The sequence below is a fragment of the Corvus moneduloides genome, chromosome 24 (genome assembly GCF_009650955.1).
Source record: "Corvus moneduloides isolate bCorMon1 chromosome 24, bCorMon1.pri, whole genome shotgun sequence".
NCBI classification, from domain to species: Eukaryota; Metazoa; Chordata; class Aves; order Passeriformes; family Corvidae; genus Corvus; species Corvus moneduloides.
In genome coordinates, this window is record NC_045499.1 from 3078187 (window position 1) to 3105234 (window position 27048).

Sequence of the window (27048 nt, forward strand, 5' to 3'; positions counted from 1 at the left end):
AGGGAGCTGGGAGTTTCATTCTGGGAGCCCTCATCTTTAAATTGAGGGCAAGGATTAGGATGCAGAGTGGAAAGGCTGAGGACAAAACATCCCTTGCAGAGGGTTTCAGTCACTGCCAGCGGCACCGGGAAGCCGGAGGGTTCTCTGGGCGTTCTGCGAGCGCACTCAGACGACCAGCCACGCTTTGAAACTTTCACTGCACATCTGTGCATCCCTGCCTGGGCTCGGCAGCGAGCCAAGCGCCGAATTCCTGCGAGTCCGTGCAGCTCCCACACGTCCACAGCGCTAGGACCCAGAGGGAGCTGGATCGCTGTGAGTCAGAGCGGAGCCCTGAGCGCTGAATGAGGCTGCGGCGGCAGCGGGATGTGAATGGCTCTTCGGGCTGGGCACAGGGGCCGAGGACAGGGGTGCCACAGAGCGCATAGCAGCCCGGACACCCCTCGGGCAGCGCAGAGCCCCCGGCGAGCGGCGCTCCGGCTCTGAGGTGAGTGACCCGCACGGCCGGAGCGCGGCTGCGGCAGCGCCCGGAGCTCGGGGATCCCCGCACGGCCCAGGTGCGGGTGCTGCGCGCTGGTTCTGCTCTCCGGAGCAGGCACGCATGGGATGGCTCTGAAACGCGGAGCGCTCGCTGCCTACAAGCAGCGTTTGCAAGCACAGCGTGGTTTGGTGAAACCGAAAATCGCATCTGCTGAGGCAGGTTTGGCTGCACACACATCTGGAAGGTGTTCGCGGGGCAGCTGTGGATAAGCTTAAAGCTTGAAAAACATCTTTAGCGAGAGCAGCTTAATCTTAGGGAAATGCAAGTGTTCTTACTCTTTTTATCCAGGTATATGGGAACTTAAGTTTTATTTGCATTCTGCAGCAGTTACACCTATATGGAAATTCTTTACTGGCTTTGTTCTGAATATTAAGGCTTTCTTATTTCCTTTTCTTTCCTCCCTGTGATAATTCTACTCTAGAGAAAAACCCCTTTCTTTCTTTACTAATATAAATAAATAGGAATTCTGCTAAATCAAAGCGTGACTGACCCAAGGCAGAATCCTTTTAGCTGCAGACAGAGCAGTACTTCACTAGAGACCATGTATCCTCTGGGATGTCCACTTGGAAAAGCTCACGACCTCCCCGCTGCCTGTGTGTAGTGACAGGATGGAGCTGACAATGTTTATTGATTTATAGCTGGTGATAACACTGTTTTAGCCAAGACGCTGCTCACAGATAAAAACGGGGGATTCCAGGCAAGGAGACAGAAGGAATTTGTGTGCTGAGAACAAAAAGTGTTTGTGCTTCGGTTCTTTCTTCACTTTAAGTTCTCCTTATAACGCTCAAGAAGTTTTAGAAAAACACCAAAAGTGAGCGTGCTTGTCAGGCTGGTTTTCCAAGTTGTCACAACTTGGAAGTTGCATTGTAACTGTTAGACGGATAATTTATGGGTGTTTTCATGCATTAGAGTATCACAATGAAGTTTTGGGGGCACTTTTTTTGCTAAGCCGAACTAAAATGTGACAATTATCTGCAATAAGACAGAGAGGGAGCTGACTTGTCTGTACATTCCTGTTCTTGGCACTTCTGAGCTGGTTCAGATATTGTGGAAAACAGGCTTTAAAAATCCCCCTGCCAACTGCCATTTCAGGCAGTTTTGTCTGAAATTCAGAGGGTTACAATGTTTTCTGCACTTGTCCAAGAGGTTACAGGGATGGAACGAAGAATCAAATATATTGGAGAGTTCTCAAGTATGATAAGAAAAACTCGGCCTTTAAATTTGTTAATAATCATGGATATGAATAATTTTTAAATAAATCTCAGCAAGGTCTGGAGAGGAGCCCCCCGACACATCTGTGCAGTGCCAGTGATTTCACAGCTTGATCAGTCCCAGCCACTCACCCCGGAGGGATCTGTCCCTCCCAACAAGGTGGTAAAGAAAGTAACCATGGCTGTATTTTCTCATCCTCGTAGCTCAGCAGTGCCCCTTTTCTCCATCAAAAGCTGAAACTCTCTTTTTAGATGTCTTCATTTAAGTTCAGTGGAGAGTTACAATGAGCACAAGCATCATTTTAACCCATATGCTAAATAAACAATTATTTCACAGGATAACTGAGCAGTCTATGAAATAACCATAAAATATTAATTTTAAAAATCAGGTTAGAAAAATACCTAAAATATGTATTCAGATTACCATTTTCAAGTGTAAAATATCTTTATTTAATGGGACATCTAGAACAAGGGTCAAATAGAACACGTTAAAAACTAGATTGTTTCAATCAATAGAATAAATCCCATAAATTCCCCTACTGCTCCATGGCTTTGGCCATATAAATGTTCCTTTAAGAATAGATTCTATTAATTGATTTTCTGTTTCCTTACAAAATGCTTTTAGGACTAACAGAATATTGGATACGTACTAATTACTGAATTAAATTAAAGGCCTGTGGAAAATATATTGGTGATTTTAAGAAGTTAACAGAAACCTGTGATTTTTTCATCTACATTTTACGAACAAAAAAAGATAAAGGGTTACTAAAATCCATGGTTTCATTCCAAAAGATTCAATGCTCTAACAGCAACGGTCAGCACTGGATTGGTGGGGTTAGAAATATTTGTCAATCCCAAATGGGAGGCCAATAAAAGCCGGGGAAACTCAACCCCTTCCAGCCCAGCTACAGCAACGGTGACCTCTGCCGGCAGCTGCCCGGGAGCCGCGGCTGCTTGGGCAAAGGATTTGTTAAACCAGAGTATTTATTAAAACTCGTTATACTCCCAGAGAAAGGGCGGCAACACCTCTTCCCACCAAATTTATCTCGTGGAAAGAAAGAAACTTGTCTCAGGGCAGCGGAGCTGGGAAGGGTCTGGAGCCCCAGGAGCAGCTGAGGGAGCTGGGAAAGGGGCTCAGCCTGGAGCAAAGGGGGATCAGGGGGGACCTTGTGGCTCTGCACAAGTCCCTGACAGGAGGGGGCAGCCGGGGGGGTCGGGCTCTGCTGCCAGGGAACAGGGACAGGAGGAGAGGGAACGGCCTCAGGCTGGGCCAGGGGAGGCTCAGGGTGGATATTATGGAAAATTTCTTTCCTGAAAGGGTTGCCAGATATTGGGACAGGCTGCTGAGGGCAGTGCTGGAGTCACCATCCAAAGCGTTCAAAAATGCACAGGTGTGGTCCTGGGGGATGTGGTTCGGTGGTGAACACGGTGGTGCTGTGTTAACGTGTGGATTCAGTCATCTTAGAGGTCTTTTCCAACCTTAATGATTCCATGATTGTATGGAAGCAAAAGGCACATGTACCAACGCTCCTACAACTGCGTTCCTGCCCTGGCCAGAAGGAAATTCTCCCTGTGCTGGGTTGGACCTGAGCACGGGCACAGAGGCCAAAGCATTTAAGAACATTTCTCCAACCAAAGCTCAGGGACAGAGGTCCTGTGGGATGTGTTGTGGCTTTTTCTCTCCCCACAATGCCCTTTGTGCAGCCCCACAGAATTCATTAAATATTTGTGTGCATGTGGATGTGAATTAATACCAAAAATTATGTGGTCAAGCAAAGCAAGATCATTTTTGCTGTTGCCAAGAGATCCCAGGATCAATCACGGTGAGTTATGTCTCTTGTCTGCCCAGTGCCACTAATACTAAAGCCATGGCATTTGGGGGAAGGAAAATCCCAGACCCTCAATACAGGTTTCATCCCATCCCCAAATCCTGGGTACTGCTTGTAGTTCTGGACACCGGTTACGAGGACAAAAGGATAAAGTAAAACAAGAAAAGGTGCAGGATGATGAAAGCCTGGAACATTTTCTGTATTTAGAGAAACTACAGAGATTATGATTTCTAAGTCTGGTAAAGAGATGGCTGAGCAGGGGTGTGAGGGAGATATTTATAGTCACAGTTTTCCTTAAGATGTTGAAAGGAAATGGCTGTTGTCAAAAATCAAGGAGCAGGAAATAAAACTGGCAGGTGGCAATATCGAGGCAAACAAAACAAGGTGGTTCCTCTCCCTGGGCATAATGGAGCTGTGCAATTCCTTCCCACGGGATATTGCAGGTCACAGGGTTCAGGAAGCAATCGGGCACACTGAAAGCAAAGATGCTGCCTGTGGTTCCATAAATCTGTGATTCCAGAATGACCTCGGAGTGGGAGAGCAGCCCAAGGAGATGATCCCCACGTGGCTGCTCTGTGTGTACGCCGCTCCCCAGCTGCTGCAGGAGGCAGAATTTCTGACCTGGGAGCACTTCTGCTCTAGTTCCTTCTCCTTGGTGCTTCAGCTGTCAAATACTTGACCTACCCCACCTCCAAAAAGATGACTGTAATATTTACTGTGGGTTGCCAGTTCATTGGTGAAAGAATGGCAATTCTGACAAAATCAAAAGGTAAAATAGCATCCCTCATTTTGATTTTTGCTCAAGGATTAGGTGTAGGCCAGTGTTCATGGACGTTACCACTACAGAAAGACATCAGTGATGAGATTTACAGCTCTTCAGGCGAATCAGTGTCTGAACAGATCATGAGATAGTGGAGAAAGGCCATGAATCCTGGGGCATCTTGTGAAATTCACTGAAATGGGGAAATACCATTTTCTCTCATCTCAATGTGGTCTTTATATGGAGCTGACATCTTACTTGAAATTCTTTATTGAAGTCAGGTCTTTTCTAACAGCCCCCACTAAAAATGTTATACACAAATAAATCTCAAGTAAAAAGTAGCAGGGAAATGCCTCATTAATTACACTGACAATAACCTTTCACTTTGAGAACTGCACCACCCTGAGAAATGCAGCAGAGAATGGCAATGCCAGCAGTGAAACCTGGATGCCAAGAACCTGAGTGCATTGGCAGAGAGCTGAGGAGTCACCAAGGACAGCCAGAGCTGGCTACAGCAACCCAGAGTCAGAACAACTCCTGGGAGAAACATTTAGATCACACCAGGACAGGACAGCAGGAGAAGATGAGCAAAGTGCTGCTTAGCATTTTGAGCGTGCACACAGCTGAAGGTTGCCCAGTGCATGGAGAAATCAGGCCCTAAATACACACACACACACAGAGGAACGAGGCCTCTGGCACATTATCTAAATTCAACTGCAGGATGTAGTTTGAAATGACGTTTGATGGCTTTTCTGCCACATTTCTGCCCATCCTTTGAGTTGCCCCGGGCCACTGTTCACTGAATGAAACACCTCTGACTTTTCCTTATCTTGGAGGCAGCTGTTTATCACCTTTCTTCTTTTTTCCCCTGAGGCTCCTGCATTTCCAACAATGCTTTGAGATTTTATGGCACAGTAGTTGACACCATCAGGTGACCCAAATCAAGATGTATCAGTCACACACTCTCTGTTGCTGGGATGGGTTTTATCTAAGAAAACCAACGGATTGTTTAGGTGAGAAGGGAACTCATCCCATTTCACCTCCTGCATGGGCAGGGACACCTTCCACTATCCCAGGCTGCTCCAAGCCCTGTCCAGCTTGGCCTTGGACACTCCCAGGGATGGGGCAGCCACAGCTGCTCTGGGCACCCTGTGCCAGGGCCTCCCCACCCTCACAGGGAGGAATTTCTCCCCAATATCCATCTAACTCTGCCCCCTCTCAGTTTAAAGCCATTCCTCCTTGTCCTATCTCATGGATGCGACTTCCACATTTCACAGTGGTATTTCCTGGAAGAAACTGAGGGATGGTGACAACGCACCAGTGCTGAGGAATTGCCTGGCCTGGACTTTCCAACCAAACCCTAACACAATCCCCCCTCAGCATGACAGAAATCAAACCTGCAGTGACCAGACCACTTGAGGTAGTTCAAGACTTCTTTTATTCAGGTTTTTTTTAAAACTGAACATCAACCCAGACCATAAATGGGTTCCAAAAAGTCTGTCCCTCGTTTATCTTCCTGGCTCCAAAATCCAACTTCCTGTCCCTATAGGGTCCATAACAATGTGCTAATAAAAGATCAGATTCTGCTCCCATTGACTTGCTAGGAATCAAAATCCCCACTGCTATTGCCCTGGGTCACAGGGGGCTGGGGGTTCATTAACTGTGACACCGCATTCAGTTGTTAATTGTGCTTGGAATTTCCAAGAGTCAAGCACAAAGACAAAAATCAACCAGAAGGTAAAACAAGATCTTTGACTTTGGTTTGGGCCTTGGTTTACATATTATTGACAAAATCATAGGATCATGGAATCATTACGGTTGGAAAAGACCTCCAGGGTCATCAAGTCCAGCCTCTGACCGAACACCACGATGCCCACTAAACCATAATGACCATTCATGTCATGCAAATATAAAGCTACTTCCAAGAATAAAATCAAAGAAATGAATGAAATGAATGACTAATGGATAAAATGAACCTGGTTCTTAACTCAGGGCTGGTCATTTATTTTGAGCTGCCGTATTTTTGAGAAATGTTGCTGCCTTAAAGAGGATGCAGCAAAAATTGTCTTCGCTCATTTACTTGTTAACTGCCCAGGAAATTTATAAAGATTACACTGATTCTGACAGTTCTGACCCACAATGAGCAAATTAGCCCAGTGTAAATACAGCTGGGCAGCAGATTATGTGTTTGATAACTTTCTATTTGCCAAGTATGGCTTTGCCAGGTGAAAAATTACTATTTTGATTTTTTTCCTGTTCTTAATCACTTTGTATTTTCCCCTGTTGTATAGGTAGAAAGGTGACACAGATTTTTTAGTGGTCTGGTTCACTGCTTTACTTTGACTGTTTTATTTTGTTCCTGACACAACCATATGTGATCCAGGCCCTTAAAAAAAAAAAAAAAAAGAGTTCTTCAGGAATTTTTGTGATGGGGATTTGCCAGGCACCTCATTGCTACGTAATACTTTGATTATGATACATTTAAGAGCTCTGGCTCACAGAATAAGGGTTTTTCTATTTTGAAACATAGCTTTTATTCTTTTTCTTTGACGACTTTATGTCTGGATGAGTCAGGTATGAGAAAAGACCTGTGCCTGTTCACAAAGAGTTTTGCCCTGTGGTGGATGACACAGCCTGCATTTTCCAAGTGCATCATTTCCTGCCCATTATTCCATGATTCTTTTGGGATACTCTATGTCCCAGCACTGGACCAGCAAGGTGCTGGAGCTGGGGGCATTCCCACAGCCATACAAACTGTTTATGTGAATTATTTATACCATGATATGCTTATCTTGCTCTTAGAATCTTCTATTTGCCCCTGTCAGAGACAATGAGCCCTTCACCTGGTCGGTATTGAGAGGACATTAAAGGGGTTCTCGCTTAAGGGGAATAAGTTGATTATTCTTGTTTCTGCTCAGCGTTAGCAATTTTGTCCATTTCCCTCAGCAAAACTGATCACAGTAACTGCACTTCTTACCTGGGAGGAGAAAGCACATGAAGAGTGTCAAGAGAAATAAATAAGCACAGAATAAGCCACTGAAGTGAGGTGTGGGTTTACTTTCCAAAAATCTTTTCCATCCCTCTCCTCATCACCGAGGAGCAACCTGGTCCAGTGGAAGGTGTCCCTGCCCATGGCAGGGGTGGAAAGGGATGAGCTTTAAGGTCCCTTCCCACCCAAACCATCCTGGAATTCCGTGATTGGTGTTATCAGTGCTCTGAATATTCAACATCCATGTTTCTGTTCTGCCTGGTTCCAAACACTCCCTGCCCCAGTGCCTCCTGCCAAACCTTCCTCTCATCATTTTCTCAGGCACAGGCTGTAAAGAGGAGAGTGCAAAGGGTCACTGCTCAGCCTCACATTCCAGGACACTTTATCTATGCCAAAAGTGTGAGTTTCTGGTTTTGGCAAAGCATCCAGAATCCAAAGCATCAGAGGGAGTTTGATCCACGAGCTCTCCCTGGATGCACGTTCCTGGTGCTGGGAAGGGCTGTTCTAGAGACCATTTCTTTTCTCTGTGTGTTCTGAGAGAGAAAGGCATGTGGCCCTTTCCTTCCCATTTCTTCCCTCCTCTTTGAAAGCAAAGAAATTAGAAAACTATTTCATGACCTGCAGAATTTCTCCCCTTTGTTCAATATTTCGAATTTTTAAAAGAATTTAAGTCATTTGAATTCAGTCTTCAGCACGTGCTTGTGCCATCACTTGAAAGCAAAAGGAAATACTTTCTGTGAAAATAGCACATTTCCAATGCCACAGGAAAACGGATGCAAGGTTTAAAGTTCCAATTTAAAGTTCATCTCTCTCCCTTTGAATTTGAGAAAGCTCATTTTCAAGTGACATGTATTTAAACTCTGGCTTTGTGCACAGAAATGAAGTACACACCTAATCATCAAAACTCCCCTCTGGTTTTCATTTTAAACAGGCAAAAAATGATCTTGTAAGGCTTAGACCCTGATTATTGCTTGGAACCTAATATTAATGCAAAGAAACCCCAGAGAAAAGTTGAAAGATGAAAAATTCAATCACAATAGGCCTCTTTCAAAAGATGATTCCTTTAGAAATCTGCTAGACATATGTTATTTTAACAAATAGAATAAAAAACCTTTTTTTTTGGTGTTAGACAATGTAAAATTGTCATGTATTCATCATCCGATGAAAATTGTAGCAAAAATAGGCAAATACCAAAGAAAAATCTATTCCTATTGCCACAATTATGTCAATAATCTGTGGAGTCCCACTTTTCAACAGCATTTAATATTTTCATACTACAAATCACATCTGGCTACAAATGTCATCTTCTGTCTCCTCCCACTCCATCCTCACCCATATTCTCTTCCCTCCAGTTCACAATAAAACTGCTTTTTTGTAACCACAATGATTCTTCCTGACAACTGATTCACCACACAAAAGCATTAACAAATAACACTGTAATAAATACAAGGTGCACATCAAATATCCAGACAAGGCAAATACGTGGTTACATATGGGGTTAAGTGTTATAATGACAGCTAATTTCAAATATATCACATTATTTGTACTAATTAATATTGGCACAACCCCATGGAAATTCAGATTTGGAATGGGAGTTTTCTGAATGTTTTCTGTGGAGCTACAGAAGGTGTGAAGCCCAGCCATGGCACCTGTGCTCATGTCCTGCTGCAGAAGAGTGATGGACTCTGAAGTGAAATACAAACCAGAGTCACGATTATGTGGGAAAAGGATTGTGGAATTTATTACAGAATCATTAAGGTTGGAAAAGACCTCCAAGATCATCAAGCCCAACCTTTGATCGAACACCACCACACCCATTAAATCATTTTGCACCCCCTGTTGTGACTAAAGACCAAACCCACATCTCAGAGCTGGTGGGTCCCACCAGGGGCTTCCCAGTTTAGAAGCTTTGGACTGAGTGTTCCCAGATTCCTTATGAAACCCAAACACTTCCCTTCGCAGGGTCGGACAGAAAGGTTGAAAGGTTTAGGTGGGATATTGGGAAGGAATTCTTCCCCATGAGGGTGGGGAGGGGCTGGAATGGATTTCCCAGAGCAGCTGTGGCTGCCCCAACCCTGGGAATATCCAAGGCCGGGTTGGATGGGGCTTGGAGCAACCTGGGATAGTGGAAGGTGTCAGGGTTGGAGCTGGATGAGCTTTAAGGTCCCTTCCAACCAAACCATCCCAGGATTTCATATTGATTCTTTCTAATACTGGGCCTCACCTGAGGTCCCCCCACCTGCTCTGCACATTCAGCCAGATGAGAAAATGTTCAATCCAGGTGCAGGACTTGCAGCCAGATGTTTGTGTTGTAACTTCAGTCTTGATGTCACTGGTGACTACAGAAGACTGGCTCACCCTGTGTGCTATTGCCCTGGGTCACAGGGGGCTGGGGGTTCATTAACTGTGACACCACATTCAGTTGTTAATTGTGCTTGGAATTTCCGATACTACAAACGGGATGGGATAGCTTCACACGACAAATATCAAATATTCACCAAAGCAAGCAGTCAATAAAATTGTGCAACCATGTGCGTGCAGGGAAAAAGATGATTCATTTACAGATGTGCTGCTGATAAATTTTTCATCACTGCACACAACCTGGGGCACATCAGGAACCAGACAAATGTTTAAACACCACCGTTATTTTCCACTAGACAAAAGTCTTGCAAAAAGTCTGGCATTTCAACTCCTCTTTGAAACAATTTCTGCTGGATGTAAGAAACAAAACCCACAGAAATTATCTTTTTGGGATTAATTCTCTAAACATAATGACTAAAAAGCCTAGTGGCTTTACCCTTAAATACTGCAATTTTTGCTGCTTGTACTAATATCTGCAAGAAGTTGGTATTATTTATCCTTCTAAAACCTTCTAAAATGTTATTTTAACTCCTGGAGGCTGCAAATTTTCTGTCCCAGAGACAAGGCAGCACTGCAGCATTGTTCAGAAGGAAAAATGTAAGAGAGGGCAAGTGTCTTGTTCCAGTCTGTTAATCTGTACATTACACTGTAACCTACTGTAAGCCTAGGAAATGGAAATAAAAGGGAGCACTGGTGAAAATCTTCAAATTTTTGCAAAGAACAAGTTTTCATGAAGCAATTAACTGCCTGACTGGGAATATCCCTGCTTTTTGTTTGATGTCAAACTCATGGGTGGTATTTCGAAACATTTGATTGAGCTCAGTCAATTAGCCTTGATTATGGTTTGGCTTTTCCCTTGGAATAGGCTGATCCATAAGGAATGCCACTCATACCAGCACTGAGGCAGAGCAGGATGACTCAGCTGATTAATCAGCTTTCTTTTTTCTCATTAAGAAGCAAGTCTTTGGCTTCCCCAGCTGCTGAAGTGATCACTATTGAACTCGTGTTGGAACTCACACAGCTTTGGTCACCCCTGACTCACATTCTGAGAGAAGAAAAGTCACCTGCACCCCTGATCTGTCAGAGAATCATGGAATTACAGAATCCCAGACTGGTCTGAGCTGGAAGGGACCTTAAAGCTCCTCTCATTCCACCCCCTGCCATGGGCAGGGATACTTTTCACTGGACCAGGCTGCTCCAAGCCTTCCCACAACTCTGTGACTGAGGGACACACACAGCAATGCACCCCGTGGTTTCTGTTCATCATAAAGTCCTTGGGATTTGCAGGAGAAATGTTTCCATTCCTGTTGCTTTCTGAGCAAGATTTGTCCCTAATTTGGAATCAACCATAACCCCCATGTTTATGGGTTCTGATAATTCCTTCCAGACAAGCAGGTACTGAATCCTCACCTGTATTTTGCCAAATAGATCTAATCACTTCCTCAGAACACAGCACAGCATCTGCAGATGAGCCGTTTTTTCCAATCCAAAAATTAGATTAATTTATTAACTAAAGTAATGGAAGAAAAAAATGGCTACTTGTAAAAATCTTAAGTAAACACAGAGCTTTTCCCCCTTTCTTTAATAGGTAAATGGCACAAAACACAACCAGGGTACAGGCACAGTGTGTAATCATGGTCACGATGCCTACAATGTAAATGGACTTAATGACAAAATTAAACAAATCTCAATTAAAGGCACAATGATTCCAGACAGGCAAAACCCATCACTCTCCCAGCTTCCCACTAAGTAGATCTCCAAGCATGGAAAGGTTGCCAGCTATGGGGAACAGTTTAGAAAGTTAATGACAGTAAAAATGGGATTCACTGGAGACTGTAATCCTGACTCTGTAAGCATTGCCAGAGGCCTGACATGAAGGAACAAGTACTATTTCAAGCAGACTGCAAAGCCAAGGCAAAGATTAACATCTGTCAGAATCAGCTACAGATGAGACTCTTATTGATCCTTGAGTGTCACAAGAATTTAGAAGGGCTAAAAAGAACTTTAAAGACAATAATCAAGCATTTGTGGATTTGGTTTGTAAATCTGAAGTACCTTTCCCACATTTCAGCTATTTTTTTTTCAAAGAGCTGTGTGTGATGTAGCTCAGTGCTACAAGGCAGAAGAGCTATTTCTTCCAACTTAGTCACTGTCAAGCTTAGTGTTGCAGGAAAAGCAGTGACAGGGAGCAGTTCTGGTGCTGTTACCAACCTCCAAGACACTGCTTTTCGTGTTTGGACTATGTTGCTGTGGATTTTGTTTCTGCCTCATCCGTATCTATCCCTACTAACAAGATTAAGGCTTTGCTCACATTCTTCTAATTAAAATGCTGTAATACTGAGAAGAGATTCCACGTCTTCTTTTAGCAGGGTAATCAGTACATCTGTGAGTTCAAGTTACTATTTTTTAACATCAAAGCTTGCACAAACATAGCTCTCTTCCATGCAGGCCATGACTTTTTATCTACACTGGTTTGAATAACGGCTCCATTTTGTAGTGGGGTCAACATCTCCTGCAAGGAAAGGCTGGGAGAGCTGGGAATGCTCAGCCTGGAGAAGAGGAGGCTTCAGGGAGACCTGAGAGCCTCTTCCAGTGCCTAAAGGGGCTCCAAGAGAAACTTTGGACAGCCTTGAGTGCCAGGACAAGGAGGAATGGCTTCCCACTGGCAGAGGGCAGGGATGGATGGGATATTGGGAAGGAATTGTTCCCTGTGAGGGTGGGGAGGCCCTGGCACAGGGTGCCCAGAGCAGCTGTGGCTGCTCCATCCCTGGGAGTGTCCAAGGCCAAGTTGGACAGGGCTTGGAGCAACCTGGGATAGTGGAAGGTGTCCCTGCCAACCACAGGCTCCCAACATCTTGTCCTGTCAGGAACACGTGTGCATTTTTCTGCAGCATTTTCTCCTTATTAAACTGGAAGAAGCATGACCTGACTGGAGCATGTCCAGGGAAGGGAACGGAGCTGAGGAAGGGTCTGGAGCCCCAGGAGCAGCTGAGGGAGCTGGGAAAGGGGCTCAGCCTGGAGCAAAGGAGGCTCAGGGGGGACCTTGTGGCTCTGCACAAGTCCCTGACAGGAGGGGGCAGCTGGGGGGGTCGGGCTCTGCTGCCAGGGAACAGGGACAGGAGGAGAGGGAACGGCCTCAGGCTGGGCCAGGGGAAGATTGGATATTAGTGAAAATTCCTTCACTAAAGGCATTGCCACAGGCTGCCCAGGGCACTGGTGGAGTGGAACACCTGGAAATGTTCAAAAAACATGTAGATGTGGTGCTTGGGAACATGGTTTGGTGGTGGACATGACAGTGCTGTGTTAATGATCTTAAAGGTTTTTTCCAGCCTTAATGATCCTGTGAACTTCCAGCTGTATTTCATTTACCAGCTGCAACCTTGAAATTTTATTTACAAGTTTTTAGTTCTGTAGCTTCTTCTTGCTATAGCAAGGTACCACTCCACAGCTTTCAGAAGTACCTCTTGCCCTCACTCCTTCCCCTTATTTTCTGTAAGCTTGTGACACTGCACAAAGAGAAGGTTTCGTTTAATCAGCTTCTGCAAGATTGTTTTAGTAAATGTAGGCTGAGGAAACTCATTACAGCAATTTAGTTCTCCCCAGTCCAAGAGTTCCCACATTCAATCTATTGATTGTTCTCACTGTGGAAATGGAAAAAAAGGTTCATATCTAGTATAATAATAAAAAGTAGCAAGGAAAATAATATGCTGGTAAACATGGGAACAGTAATCTTCTAATCCTGGCCTACTTTTATAAGAATTCCCTAATTTCCAAGTCCACATACCAGGGAAGTCAGTGAACCCCACAGAAAGCTGAAGTGTGAATAGTGCAAAGATGTCCCATGCCATCAGTGATAGCACTGTGTTTCAATGCAGGGATTCAGAGCTGTTCAGACTCAGAATAGGGCCAAAGAGAATTCTAGAAAATGTGGTAGAAACACTCAAGGGCACACTTTAAAGGAAAGAGAGGCATCTTTCCCATTATAGTTTGTACTGTAGCAAAAAATGCTTTCAGCAACAAGATGATGCCAGAAAATGTGAAGACCTTTCGAATGCTCCTCACAGAAGTGAGTTGCCAAACACAGATTTATCAGAGCTGCTGAGACTGCCAGGTCAGTCCAACTCCCTGTTTCCTGTTCTTAAGCAAAGGTTGCTGATCTTCATTTAAACTTCTTTGAGCTCTGTTCTGTGCTTGAAGGATTCCCACAGTACAAGACAGGATCCGATCTCTCCTTGACAAACTCTCTTCTGTTGAGCTGTCCTTTTGCACAGAGTAGCTGTGTGGCCAGGAGAACTGTTCAAAGACACAGGCAGTTATTCCAGAGACAGCTGCAGGCTCCCAGCAGGGGAGGACGTCCTGCATGCTGCAACATCATTCACTTCTCTGCATATTACACCGACCATCCCTCAAGCTTTGTGTGAGGTGAGGATATTCCAGAGTTGTCAGGCTCCAGAGGTTCAAGATCCAGACAAACAAACCCCTTCCCACATTGAAATGTCACCTTAAATTTCATTTCACCTTAAATGGCTGAGTGAGGAATAAGAACCTCCTATCTTAAAACATCCACAGCAGCTGCCTCCCCTCAAACTCTGACATAATACAAAGATGGAAAACTCCTACTCCCCACTGCTCGCTGGGTCCGCGCCCAGCAGCCCACAATGTACAGCTGAAATATGGCCCCAGTTCAAACTGTCTCTGCTCTTTGGGAGCATGAGCAGATTTGTTGTGCAGCAGCTGCCTGACACACTCGGGATGCTGAGAGTGCTGAAGTTTGGGCTGTGTTTCTCTGGCCTCACAGGTTTGGTCTCAGGGTCGCAGCGGAATCAGAGCTGAGATTCTCAGAGCATAGGAACGAAGTAAATCAATCTCTGTACTACCTCAGTGCAAGGCAACGCAGCTTGGATTAGTTTCTCTGAATATATATTCTGTTGCTAATGTACAGAATCCATTGCATTTTGTTACCACCCCTCTTTAGGGTTGCCAGCAGTTGTCTGGCATTGTGAGTTAATAGAGTAATGAGTTAAAACAATCATACAGCAAGGAGTAAATACCTTCCACAGCAGATGAAAGCCAAGACGCTGAAGAGGTCCCACGTGTGCTGCAGAGAAGATTGTGTGGGGCAGCAGCTCTGAGGCAGCTGGACTCAATGTGTGACAGAAGAAGGCAGGAGCTTTGCAGATAAAGGAGTCAGAAAGCACGCGGAGCAGCACTTGGAGCTGGAGAGGAAACAAAACAGAGGATGTCAACACATAGGCATGAGCAGGGGCAGGAGTGAGAGCCAGAGAACAGATTTTAGGGATGGCTATCTCACTCTCCTGCTGCTTTTTAATTCGTTCACTCCATAAAGAAAGGTGCAGAAAAGGGTTTTGGTAATGAGAGAAGGAGCTGGTACTCGCATGGATTACAAACACTGGCAAAACCACTCTTGTTTTTCTACCACTTGAGGCATGCACACACTAAAATACAATGAACAAATAAGGACAATAAGGCAAATAAAAGCATGTGAAGAAATAGGATCGGTTTCCCAAACATCCTGAACACTTGTGCTTTGCAGTAGTTCACTCTGCTGCCAAGTAATCAAGATGATCTCCCAGGCTGAACTCAGAAAAACATACAGGGGGAAAAATGTAGGTATGGAGCATTTTGCATAGTGTCAACACACTTCCACAGAAACCAGGCTTTAATCCTCAGTAAGTGCTGAGTACAAACATACAAAGTATGAAAGCCCAGGGGTAAAAATTCCTGCAGCACCACAGTTTACAAACCAGCTCTGTCTCTTCATGGAAAGCACCGTTGCTTCTGGAGTGCTGGAACTCCAAGGCGAAACCCCATTTGCTTGTTTCCTTTCTCCGATCGTGTTCAGATGAACCACAGCATTAGAAGGAATATTGTAAAGGTCTAAGCAATAGTAAGAACCTTGTGTTTTTCTTGGTAAACTACCCTAGATGTCAGGAGACTCCTATTTCTCCTGCAAGAACTACTTGTGCTTGCAGAGAACATTACAAGATGACACTGCAATCTGATAACTCAGTGTTTCTGTGGTTTATTTTGTTTTATTTGGTGGTGTTTCCAGATGTTCTGTGGACATCTCTACCCTGTTTCTTAGGAGGTTTTACCCTCTCATTACAAAACTACACCACATCTAAAAGGTTCCTGCTGTGCAGGGAAACAAAACCCTTTTTTCCACCTCTTCGGTAACTAAATTTTTAAACCACCAGCAAGTAGCAAAAAAACTTCAAAGCTGAAAGTTTTTCTTGCACCGAACTAAAGAATTTACTTAGTTTAGATTTAACACACGAATATTATTACTTAATATATATTTTTATTATTATAATATATTACTCTATTACTATTTATTTAGACCTGCTTAGTTTAAAACCCACCATATTTCACATCTCTGTAGTGGAGTGCTTAGGAATTCTAAAGAAATTGTTTTGAACTCAATTTAAATGGGAAAGGCAGGTGGAGTACAAGGGTTTGAGCATTACCACATCTTCGCAATCTGCAGAAAAAACTCCGGCTTTGCAAGGAGCAGATAGACAAATATCTGCCCAAATCCAGTTGTCCAGAAATTATGAAAATATATTTCTCAAATGTCCAGGATATTCAAAGAATACAGAAGTCAAACAGCTTATGAGAAACAGCCCAACGACTTCGTTCGTTTGTACATATAATTCACCTTGGGGTATGCTGGTTTAAGGGAAAATATTAACATTTTTCTGTAGTTCAGAGTATTATGCCCGTGCCTTGTGAGTTACAATGAGGAGGGCACAGAATGACTGTGACTGCTGTGGGCTCAATACCCATTTCCTACTGCAATAAAAATATGGAATTCAATTTCTAAAGGTGTCATTTGAGGGGTTTTTGTCATGATTTTCCTATTGTAATGTAAAGTAAATCATAAGAGAGGGAATTCAATCCCTAAGAAGGCAACTGAATTCTGTAGGTCTCATGAAGGTAAAATAGATTTAGAAGTAGTAAAGAATATCCTAGAAATTAAAAAAATAATAAAAGGAGGTGGGCAATGGAGAAGAGGAACATTGCTACTGCTTGGCAAGAATCCTGTGTTATTCTTTGGGTTCTTCACATGCTACAGAAGTAAATTCTACTGACCATGAGTGAGAGGGGAGGATCATTTTATTAAGTGTTTGTAAAAGCACTCGACAATTCTGGATGGAAAAATCCTACACAGGCAAAGCAATATTCCATTCCAGTATTGACTGCTTCTTCCCTATCTCAGCACTGTCTGAGTGAACACAAGAGCAGCTCCACATCATAAGACTTTATTTTGTAGATTTTTGTCTATATCCTTAAGGGGTTTTTTAATAGAAAAAAAATCCAACACATCAGTTTGAACTGCTCCAGCTACAGAATTTATCAGGTGCAGCCAGAGCCTCAGTTCAGTAGAACAGAGGTTTTAAAGTTCTCAACTCTCTCCTTTGCTGCATCCTTCTGTACTCTGACTTGCCAAGCACAGACACCCTTCAGCTTCCCTTTGGAATTTCTCAGAATTCCTGCCCCATTAAAATATCATTGAGTCATTTAAAATAGTTATAAACACACTGGAAGATTTGTAGAAGATAAAATTCCTTTTGGATGTAAATAATTAATAGAACAGGAAAGTCTGAAAAGTCATGGCCATAATTTATGGCTGCTCCTTGTCCTTACATAATGTTCTTTTCCAAATTCATGATCCAGAGAAACACTGAAGATGATGGAGTCTACCTTTGGGAATCTGATCATGACATCCCAGCTCATTTTTGTTTTCTACCTCATTTCTGGAGTCACTACATTGATGCCTTACACTACAACTCGTGCAATTGCTAAAAATCACCTTTGTTCAAATTTATTTGTGCAGTTGTAGAAAAGTGAAAAAGGAGAATATAAATGAAAATTATGAGCCTGAATAAAAACTAAATGCTAGCATTGCTGCTGGGATTCAGCTGGTTCTTATTAATCAGGGCTTGGAAAAGAATCAGGATTTATATTCCCTTCTGAATAGCTGGAATAAGATCACTAGTTGGAAAGGTTTACTGGCCCTAAAGATATTGTATTTTTCTGCCTTAACTACTCTTGGCTGTAAGAGGGGATGTAACATCACAGTCTGACTGCCCTCATACTTTCTGTTCCCAGCTGAATTCCAGTTCTTTTTGGTAGTGTCGTGAAGTCTGAAATTCCAGTTCTTTCATTACTGGTAATTTTGTATTGGAAACCTCAGAGCCAAATATAGCAAGCCAAGTATTCCCAAATATAAATCCATTTGGGAAAGGTGTAGAGGGGAGAAGGGCAGGCCATGCTCCAGCCTCAGGAAGGCCTTTGGACTCACTGTTTTAAGCAGCAATAGGGAATGAGTCCTGCTGTGTTTGGATAGGAATTGTAGGGAGCAGCAATCTCATGCTGGCTGCCAGCTGGGCAGGATGGAGGCATCCAACTTTATATGGATGGATTTATCCCATTTATCCTGCAGTAGTTTTCCTGTCAGTTAGTGCCTGAGATCTTTAGTCACTCCTTGGTGCCTATGAATTAGGATATATGAAACCCTGGAGTCCTATAAAATATATATCCAGCTCCAAGGCTATATGGAAAGTTCCAAAGTAATCATCACCTGTCAATCATTGATTTTAGGATTTGCTTTCTGGATGATAATATAGGGATGATATACAACCCTGGTATGCTCAGATAACTTGCTCCTAGCCAGGATTTTTATTTCTAGCTTATTTAACTTACCAGCTTTATGCCATTGCGGTCGTTGACTTCAGGAGAATCAGATTCACACGCTCCTCCAAAGGCTGTTTTCTGTCATTTGTTTTCAGAGATTTGTCACTAGTTTTGTAAGTGATGTGCTTTCCTTCACTTTATTTCAAGAGATTTTTATCTTGACAGAGACAATTTTTTTATCTTTTATTTAATAACTGTCAGTTTGGTTTTGTTATCTGAAGCAGGATGAAGCTTTGTGCTCTGTCAGGGCAGCTCTGTGCATGTTCAACACTCACTAACAGCCCATCTGTCACAGCAAGAGCTGCATCCTGTCACAAGCCTTTACTGGCATGGCCATCTTGACCTAAGATCATGTTTTTTTCCCAAAGGAATCACATTTTAGATGGCTGTTGATGCCTCTGAATTCCCATGAGCACGTTCTACAAGTGAGAGACAGCATCATGGTGCCAAACGTTGTAAAGCGAATTTGAGATGCAGAACAAATGCTTATATTTGTAGAAATTTTGATTTTGTTTTACTCACTCAGGAGTTTTAAACTGAGCCTTCTGAAGGTGAGCTCTGCCTGTCCCATGCCATGAAACCCCCGGCTGGGGCTCCAGGCTGGATCTCTCCCAGCAGGTGGCCTCACTCAGCGCCAAATGCTCTGAGGGGTGTCAGTGAAGGTGATGGGAAATGCACTCCTTTCCCTGTCTTTGGACTTCTCTACAGAGACACCAGCAAGTAAAATCTTGATGTACTGGTTCAGGATGAAAGAAAGGATAAAATTAGGCTCTTACAAATAAGCCATTTCCATTGCTTATACCCTAGTAAACATAAAATAAACCTTAAGAAGTGTTTTCCAAAGCCTCATTGGCTTTGGATTTGGTGAATCCCCACCCTGCAGAATCATAGAATGGTTTGGGTTGGAAGGGACCTCAAGGATCATCTGACTGCACCCCCTGCCATGGTCAGGGTATATTCCTCTCTCCCAGGTTACTCCAAGCCCATCCAACCTGACCTTGAACACTTCCAGGGGTGGGTCCAGACTCATGGTGCTATTCCCCCTTAAGTACCCCAAATTACCAGAGGCTTAATGGGCTATGAGGCATCCCTATTATTACCTTTACCCAGGCTAAGGATGAGTCAGAGCTCTGGAGGCAGATCCTGGGTGCACATCCTGTGATGATGAGGAGGATCACGGTGACACGATGCTCTGTGCTGCAGGGCAGCATTTTTCTCAGTCTATTGCTCTCCCTAGAAATCCTCAAAGGAACATTTCAGTGCTAGAGGCATTTGGGAAAAAAAAAAAAAAAGGAAGTGAATGAGACACAGGTAGCTTCCAGCTGGCTCTCCAGCACCCATAAACCTCTTATTTAAGGGCTGAGTCACTGCAGATATAATGGAGGAATGAAATGTTGAGTCCATTAGAAATTCCCATTTTCTTGCTCATCAGCTAAGATCAAGGGAAAGCTGTGCCTCTGACACTGCTCTTAGTCATAATGGCTTCAGGATTCCCTTCAAGGCCTCGCTCCCAGGGCCTCCCTTCTCCCTGAATTGCTACTGCTAAATTTTAATTCATGTAACTCGTATACCTGTGAAAATGTTTCCGTGAGAGATGTGCCAGAGGCACCTTCTCTTTACCAGCAACTTCAGCAGCAACTGCCTCCCTCATTTCTCTCTCACTACCAGAAGCAATGAGACAAAACTAATTCACTACTTGTTGCTTATTTTAGTGACCTCCATGATCCCATTTGCTGCACTGACAGCCAAGCAGTTCTGTTTATTTTTTGCACATCCCTAAAATACGCCAACAACTTCAAGAATGACAGAAAACAACATTCCAAATTGTATCATGCCTTAGATTACAACATTCTATGCTTATGTTTATTGACTATGTTTATTTTTATTTAGAAAATAATTCACTTGCTGTGTTTGACTGAGCCAAATGAGCATTAATTTATCTGTTCTCTGTGTAGGAGCTACTTTAGTGGCATCTGGTCAACGTGCAGTGAGAAGGCTGCACTGACTGCTGTTCGCATTTGGAAGCAATTAATTTAGTAAATTTATTAAATTTTCATTCCTCATAAATTTCCAGACAATATTCCCTGTTTGTCCATTTTTCCTCAGATTCTGTGGGTAACTTTAACAAAAAGGGAATTCCCTAAACTTGTTTTGTTTGGCACTTGCTGCACTTACAGGTCCTGCAAGCAAAGAGCTTTTCAAGACACAGAACCATTTTCTTTTTGATGTGATCCATTTCCCCACTCTCCAGAATCATGGAATCATGGAATCCCAGACTGGTTTGGGTTGGAAGGAACCTTAAAGGTCATCTCATTCCACCCCCTGCCATGGGCAGGGACACCTTTCACTATCCCAGGTTGCTCCAAGCCCCATCCAACCTGGCCTCAGACACTGCCAGGGATGGGGCAGCCACAGCTTCTCTGGGCACCCTGTGCCCAAACCAGTCTGTGATTCTTTAATTCTACTCTACATGTGCTGAGACTAAGAAATAAGATTGAAGTGAGATTGTTTCACCCCTCGTGTCTGTCATCCTGGGTGCATGTAAATCCTGAAGAAACACTCACTTCAGCAGGATATTTTATGAATGTCTGGGAGTGGTAGAACAGAGGAATAGTCTATGGATGCTGAATAACACCGCATCATTTACTGGATTCCACCACAGCCAGGAATCCGGGAAAAAGACAGTAAAAGAACTTTTAAAAAAAAGTCCTGCTGAAAATAAATGCTTTTGTGGTTAAAAACCAGCCAGTTGGAACTGAAACAGTGTTTTCTTAGGGTGGCAGAACAGTTGGAAAAGTTGTTGGATTATTTTTGGCAGTGGCCAGCACATTATAGCTCTATCATTACTGGTACTCAACTCTCCAGAGTTCACTGAAAGGGTTATTACTTCACTAGCACATTCCTGCAAAAATACAGCCTACTCCATCTGTAGCATGAAGCTTTGGATTCTGGAACTCTGTGTGACCTTTCTGACACACTGATACGAGTGTAACCAGCTCAGCTCCTAAACACTGCAACACCCAGGGGGAACCTGAGCCACAGCCCCAGACAAAGCCAGGGTGGCCAAACCACTGCACAAGTGTTGCACAATGAGCACGTAACAGGGTGACTCCTGTGCCCTACACTGATGAAAACAGGCTGGGAAGGTTTCAGCTGGGGGTTTAAACATCAATTAACTTGTATTTGTGTGTTGGTAAGAGCCAAACCCAGTGGCTGCCTTTGCTGGCAGCCGGCGCTCCCGAGGACAGACGCTGTGCAGGTGGAAAGTGAGTCCAGTTCATGCTTTGGCATTAGCAGCTTGTTCTCCCTAGCAAATGCACTTCAGCCTGAATGCAGCAGGGTTTTTGCAGCACAGGAGTACCTTATACAACCCCTATTTACCTTATGAAATGGAACAGATAAGCTATTGAATAATAAGATTAATAAAATATTATTTCTATTCCTTTCAGTGCCATGAATTTACAATCAGAATATGTGTTTTGATGAGAAAGTGTCAGTGTGCTGGATTTAATTGGTGAGGAAAATAATGGTTTTCCCTTAACTGAGGTCTATACAACCATTCACAATGTAGTGATTAAGACTGGAGTCATTGCTGCCCTTACAGTAGCAACACAACAAACATCTAAGTATGTGCTTTTATGTGCCTGCAAGTTTTGTATCTTCAATTCTTCTCAAATATCAGCCACAGTCAGATAATTGTCTGCCAATATGCGGCAATATGTGATTTTCCTCCTGAATTTAATTGTAACCAGATTTGCTTCCCAGAACAGATGTTGGGGCTGTGAGCCCTGGTTTGTCCCTGGCTGCTGTGCAGTGCCAGGTATTGCTGCCCCACAGGGAAAAACTCCTGGGTTTGCTTGTCGGACCGATTAAAAGTTTTAACTTCGGTTAACCAAAGTTAAAACTTTTAATCGGTCTGACATTTGCTGAGCCTGGAAGGTGTCTGTGAGGGGTGGGAAGCAGTGTATTGATAACCACAGTTACAAATGTGCTGCTCTGCAAAGTTTGGAACTGCTTTAGACAAGCTTGATGCTGTGACAGGGAAAAGGCACAGCTCAGAAAGCCAAGGGGGTTCGTCCCTGTGCTGCTGCCAAGAGGGGAATGGTACTGAAAACACTGATTTGCTGGCTAATTATTGAAACAAACCCTTCTGCCCCTAGTGACCCACGGCACACACAGCTGGCAGGTGCAGCAGGGCCCCATGGCAAGGTGCAGCCCAGCCCGGCTCAGCTCTGGATGAAATAAGGACCTTGCTGGGGGAGCAGTTCTTTGTGCAGTCCACTCAGAGGTAAGCCAGCACTCACTGCCCACAGCAGCCTGAAGCCACCCATGGCCAGGCTCACACAGCAGCCACACCAGAGGAAGGGCTTAAATGACACTTGACCAACACAGAAGTGGGATTAGTACAGGTGTTGTAATTTTGGCATTAAAACGCCTGTGATAACCTTTGTGGCCGGGGTTCCCATCAGACATCCACAGACCACCAGCACTGGAACTGGCAGCTGCACATCCCCTGCGAGTTCAGGTGGCTGCACGAGGCATCCACTGTGAACATCTCCAGAAAGCACCATGAGAGGATCTAATAACTGTGTGACAAAGTTTAGACAGAGAATCATAGAATCCCAACCTGGTTTGGGTTGGAAGGGACCTCAAAGCTCCCCATGGGCAGGGACACCCCAGACTCCCCAAAATAGCCTGTAAAATACCGCTGTGTGCCAGCAAAAGAATTCACAACCCTCACAGCCCAAAGCACACCTATTCTTTAATATTAACTTCTCCTGCCTGTGTTGTCATCAAGTCTCATTCATTTTTTTAATGTGTCACTTTCTATTCTCCACTAACTCAATAATGGATAAAAAGATTCCATTTTGAATCTTTACAAAAGTTACCACGTATCCCAAATATGTTCTGTCTGTGTTTGGGCCACACTCCACAGAATGATTTGCCTCAAGGAGAGGAAATACAAGGCAATTCAAGAAAAAAGGCAAGCAGGCAAGGTCTTTCTGCTTTTGTGTTAATGGCCTTAAAGCAAAAATCTCAGCATGTGCAACACAAGAAACGCGGAGAAGGGAGGTAAATGTAGCTGCATTTTAGAACAGCAAATTTTGTATAGCACAAAACCAGAACCAGCTCTTTGCTGACATTGCAGCACCTCTTTCCTATAGAAGGAAATAATAAAAAAGGGGTTTATGCATAAACACAATGCGTTGAGGCTGCTATTGGCATGGCTAAATTGTGCCTGGATTTTGTTCTGCAAACCTTTTCCATTCACATTTCTGTTGGGAAAGCTAACTCTTGAGAGATGTAATGAAGCATCTGACTTTAATTTGGTTGTAGAACAAGGGGTTACTCTCTGGAGGGTGCACAGCCAAGCTCTGAGCTACACCCAGCTCTGTTTCCTTATACAGAGGATGACGAGTGCTCCAGCACGAGCAGCACGTGGGAAAGCAGCAACCCTCAGCCTTGCTTTAAGCAAATTAAAGTGGCTTTGGAACAGTAAGGATTTGCTCCGTGACAAACATTTGACTCTCGTCGTCATCATTTTGTCCCCAATGCCTCCAGCCCAACAGTTGCACAGACAAGTGCTCACGTGGCTTTTGGCCTTTCTCTTCCTTCCTCCCCTCCATGCAGGCTCTGCTTCTCCGCCCTCCCCAGTCACTACCTTCACTTGGCATCTCCCGCTGGTTTCCTAAATGTTTGCTCAGCCCTGCACAAACCCTGCTGTTTATGTAATTTCAGCTCCTGTCCGAGATAAGACACACAAGATCCTATGGGACATCTTAGGGTTGTTCTGCATTTTCCACAGGATTATGCTCTGGCAGAGCACCCTGGTTGAGTCCTTTAGAGCTGCTTGGGATTCTAATCTGAAAAATCTCCACAGAGAGGGGGAACTGCAACCATAATTGACCCACACCCAGAAAAAACATTAAGACATGCTGGGAAATCACAGTGGAACTGCAGAGCCCAATTCCTCTGGTACAAAACCCTGTTTGTCCAGTGGCTTTGGGGCTCCCTGCCTGCTGGCCGACCACGGCAGAGCTCGGGGCCAGCTGAGACATGTCAGGAAAACAAGGCAAAGAGACGGGGAGGAGCCTCACCCGGGCTTTTCTGTTTATACCCTGTCTCTGCTTATTAAGTCTTTACAGAGGAAACACAATGTCTGCCCTTCACTGCAATTCCAGAGTGTTTCTGAATGTCTCTCATTCCGAACATGTGGCTGAATTAGTCAGCACATGGTAGTTGCCCAACGAGGTATTACTGCTGCTGCTCTGCCAGCATGAAATGGGTCTTAGCAAGGGTTTAGACAGTTGGCTTGCACTTTTCCATGCCCAAACAGATGTGCATATCCTCTGGATCGAAGGAGGACCAGCACTGGCGCTGCATCTGCTCTGCAGGGACTTTTGGGGAGTTCTTGCTTGTGGCATTCTGAAAAAAACAGGTGTTTCCCTGTCCAGAATTCCCAGTACTTTGGCCACAACGGCTTTAGCTTTGCTGTATCTAAGATGCCAATGCAGAGGTAGCTTGGCACCCACAGTGCTCCCGTATCTGCCCTTGAATCTGGAAAAATCCCATCTGCCCTTGTGACACAGATACCTGAGCTCTTTGAGGGGGGAGCCTGGGCTTTATCTGCCCTAAATCAGTGATGTGGTGTGTCCTGAAAGGGCAGGTGGGAGAGCTGGCAGCTGCTGGAGGCTGCTGAGCCAGCCAGCAGTGAGGCCTGGCCACATGGCAGGTGAGTGGCTGCTGAGGGTGTGACAATGGCACGAAGTACTGGCTTGGTGGCCCCCACCATAGCCCCAAGGACACCTCTGCACACAAGTTTAGGGAATGGACAGCTGTTTTAGCCAAGGGGCTGCTTCTACTTTCACTCCTCTGCAGCCAAGAGACCAGCCCTGGCCAAAAAGGTTGCTGCAAAACTCACTAGAGATCTGACTCCTGGGAACATGCTGTCGCCATATGGTCTCCACATTAATAACACCAAACAAGTGCTTCATAAACAGTGCTCTAACAACAAATACCAGAGGAATTAATAATAATCTAGCTATTATTTTCTAATGTTCTCGCTTTATTAAGAACATTGATGCTGTCTGAATGAGCTCTTCCGGAAGAACAACATCTGGCACCCACATGAATACCTGATGAAATCCGTATGATTCCGGGTATCTGATAAATTTATGGCCAGAACGGCAGCGGTTTGTGCCCGCCCAGCTCGCAGTAACAGTGCCTTTCTCTCTCGTTCTAGGTCATAACGTAATGCCCATGCTGTTCTACACTCTGATTGTAGCTTTTTTGATCGGCACACAGGCAGCTCCCAAGTCAGAGGACAATGCTCCACTGGAGTATCCTGCAGAACACTCCCTGCTCAATACCCAGAGCGACCGACACCACATTGCCCAGGCAGCTCCGCAGACATCCCACGGCCACACCACGTGGAGCCTCGGTAGGAGAGAAGCTGTAAACATCACCGTGGACCCCAAAATTTTTAGGAAGCGGCGTTTCCGGTCTCCCCGCGTGCTGTTCAGCACGCAGCCCCCGCCGGTGGCCGGGCAGGGGCAGAATTTGGGATTTCTCAGTGGCACGGGGGCTCTCAACAGGACTGCCAGGAGCAGGAGGAGCACGCACCCCGTGCTGCACCGCGGGGAGTTCTCGGTGTGCGACAGCGTCAGCATGTGGGTCGGGGACAAAACCACGGCCACCGACATCAAGGGCAAGGAGGTGACAGTGCTGGACGAGGTCAACATCAACAACAACGTCTTTAAGCAGTACTTTTTCGAGACCAAGTGCAGGGACCCCAAGCCGGTGTCGGGCGGGTGCCGCGGCATCGATGCCAAGCACTGGAACTCGTACTGCACCACCACCCACACCTTCGTCAAGGCCCTGACCATGGAGGGCAAGCAGGCGGCCTGGAGGTTCATCCGCATCGACACCGCCTGCGTCTGCGTGCTCAGCAGGAAGGCAGCGAGGCCCTGAGCCCGCGCCCGCACCCTCCGACCCCCCTACCTCAGTCTGTAAATTATTTTAAGTTATAAAGGACTGCATGGTATATTTATAGTTTATACAGTACAGAAAGAACCTCATTATTTATTAAACTCTTTTGGAAACCTTTGGTGTTTTTTAAGTTATTTACTGGCAGAGCTCTTTAACTCACCTTTAATTCATCTCTACAACTCTGAAGTGTTCACAGGGCCGTTGAACAAGCTTTCAGCAAAAAGAAAACATTTTCCACACAGTTTTCACACATAGGCCTCTCTTCTACAAGAAAATTTCCCTCAGAAAACCTGCCAGTTTATTGTAGGTTTATTTTCAATTGAAATTTTTTTGTCCAGATACCAAGAGACCGAAACGGAATTTTGCTTCCAGTGTTACTAATTATCCATAAAGGTATTAATCATATATAATTAATCATCGTAGTCGGGGTAGAAACACTAGTTCTTCATTGTTGCCAGATCAATTTCCAAGTAAGACCTTTAGTGTATATTTTTAAATTGCCAAAGTATTTTAATTGCAAAAATAATCCATTCTGAATTATTTTGGAACATTTGTCTGCACAAGAAGAGAATCTCAAAGCGTGTATTTTTGCGTTAAAATGATATTTTACAGCTCATTACTTCAGAGCTATATTAGAGTGATGGGATTTCAAA

The 27048-nt window shown here is 44.4% G+C and overlaps 1 protein-coding gene and 1 long non-coding RNA gene across 4 annotated transcripts in view; one reads left to right on the forward strand and one right to left on the reverse strand.

Moving 5' to 3' along the window:
* The window catches only part of LOC116455447, a 38644-nt gene extending 18982 nt beyond the window's left edge, over positions 1-19662 (reverse strand). Inside the window, exons 1-4 of one of the 2 annotated variants that reach the window (XR_004244390.1) lie at positions 19507-19662; positions 18929-19142; positions 14740-14904; positions 12773-13981 (exon numbers count right to left, since the gene is read on the reverse strand). This is a non-coding gene — a long non-coding RNA (uncharacterized LOC116455447). Of the gene's footprint in view, positions 1-12772; positions 13982-14739; positions 14905-18928; positions 19143-19506 lie in introns of those variants that run through there. The other variant, XR_004244389.1, reaches the window with a different exon arrangement.
* NGF (nerve growth factor) lies at positions 1-26513 on the forward strand. 2 transcript variants are annotated; one of them, XM_032133351.1, is made up of 3 exons: positions 2-484; positions 22567-22694; positions 25650-26513. In XM_032133351.1, the coding sequence occupies exon 3, from the start codon at positions 25661-25663 to the stop codon at positions 26375-26377; it is 717 nt and encodes a 238-aa protein (XP_031989242.1). In that variant the 5' UTR covers positions 2-484; positions 22567-22694; positions 25650-25660; the 3' UTR covers positions 26378-26513. The 2 variants fall into 2 exon arrangements, with proteins under 2 accessions (XP_031989243.1, XP_031989242.1); XM_032133352.1 differs by lacking the exon at positions 22567-22694 and having other exon boundaries at positions 1-484.
* The last annotated feature ends 535 nt before the right edge of the window (positions 26514-27048 follow it).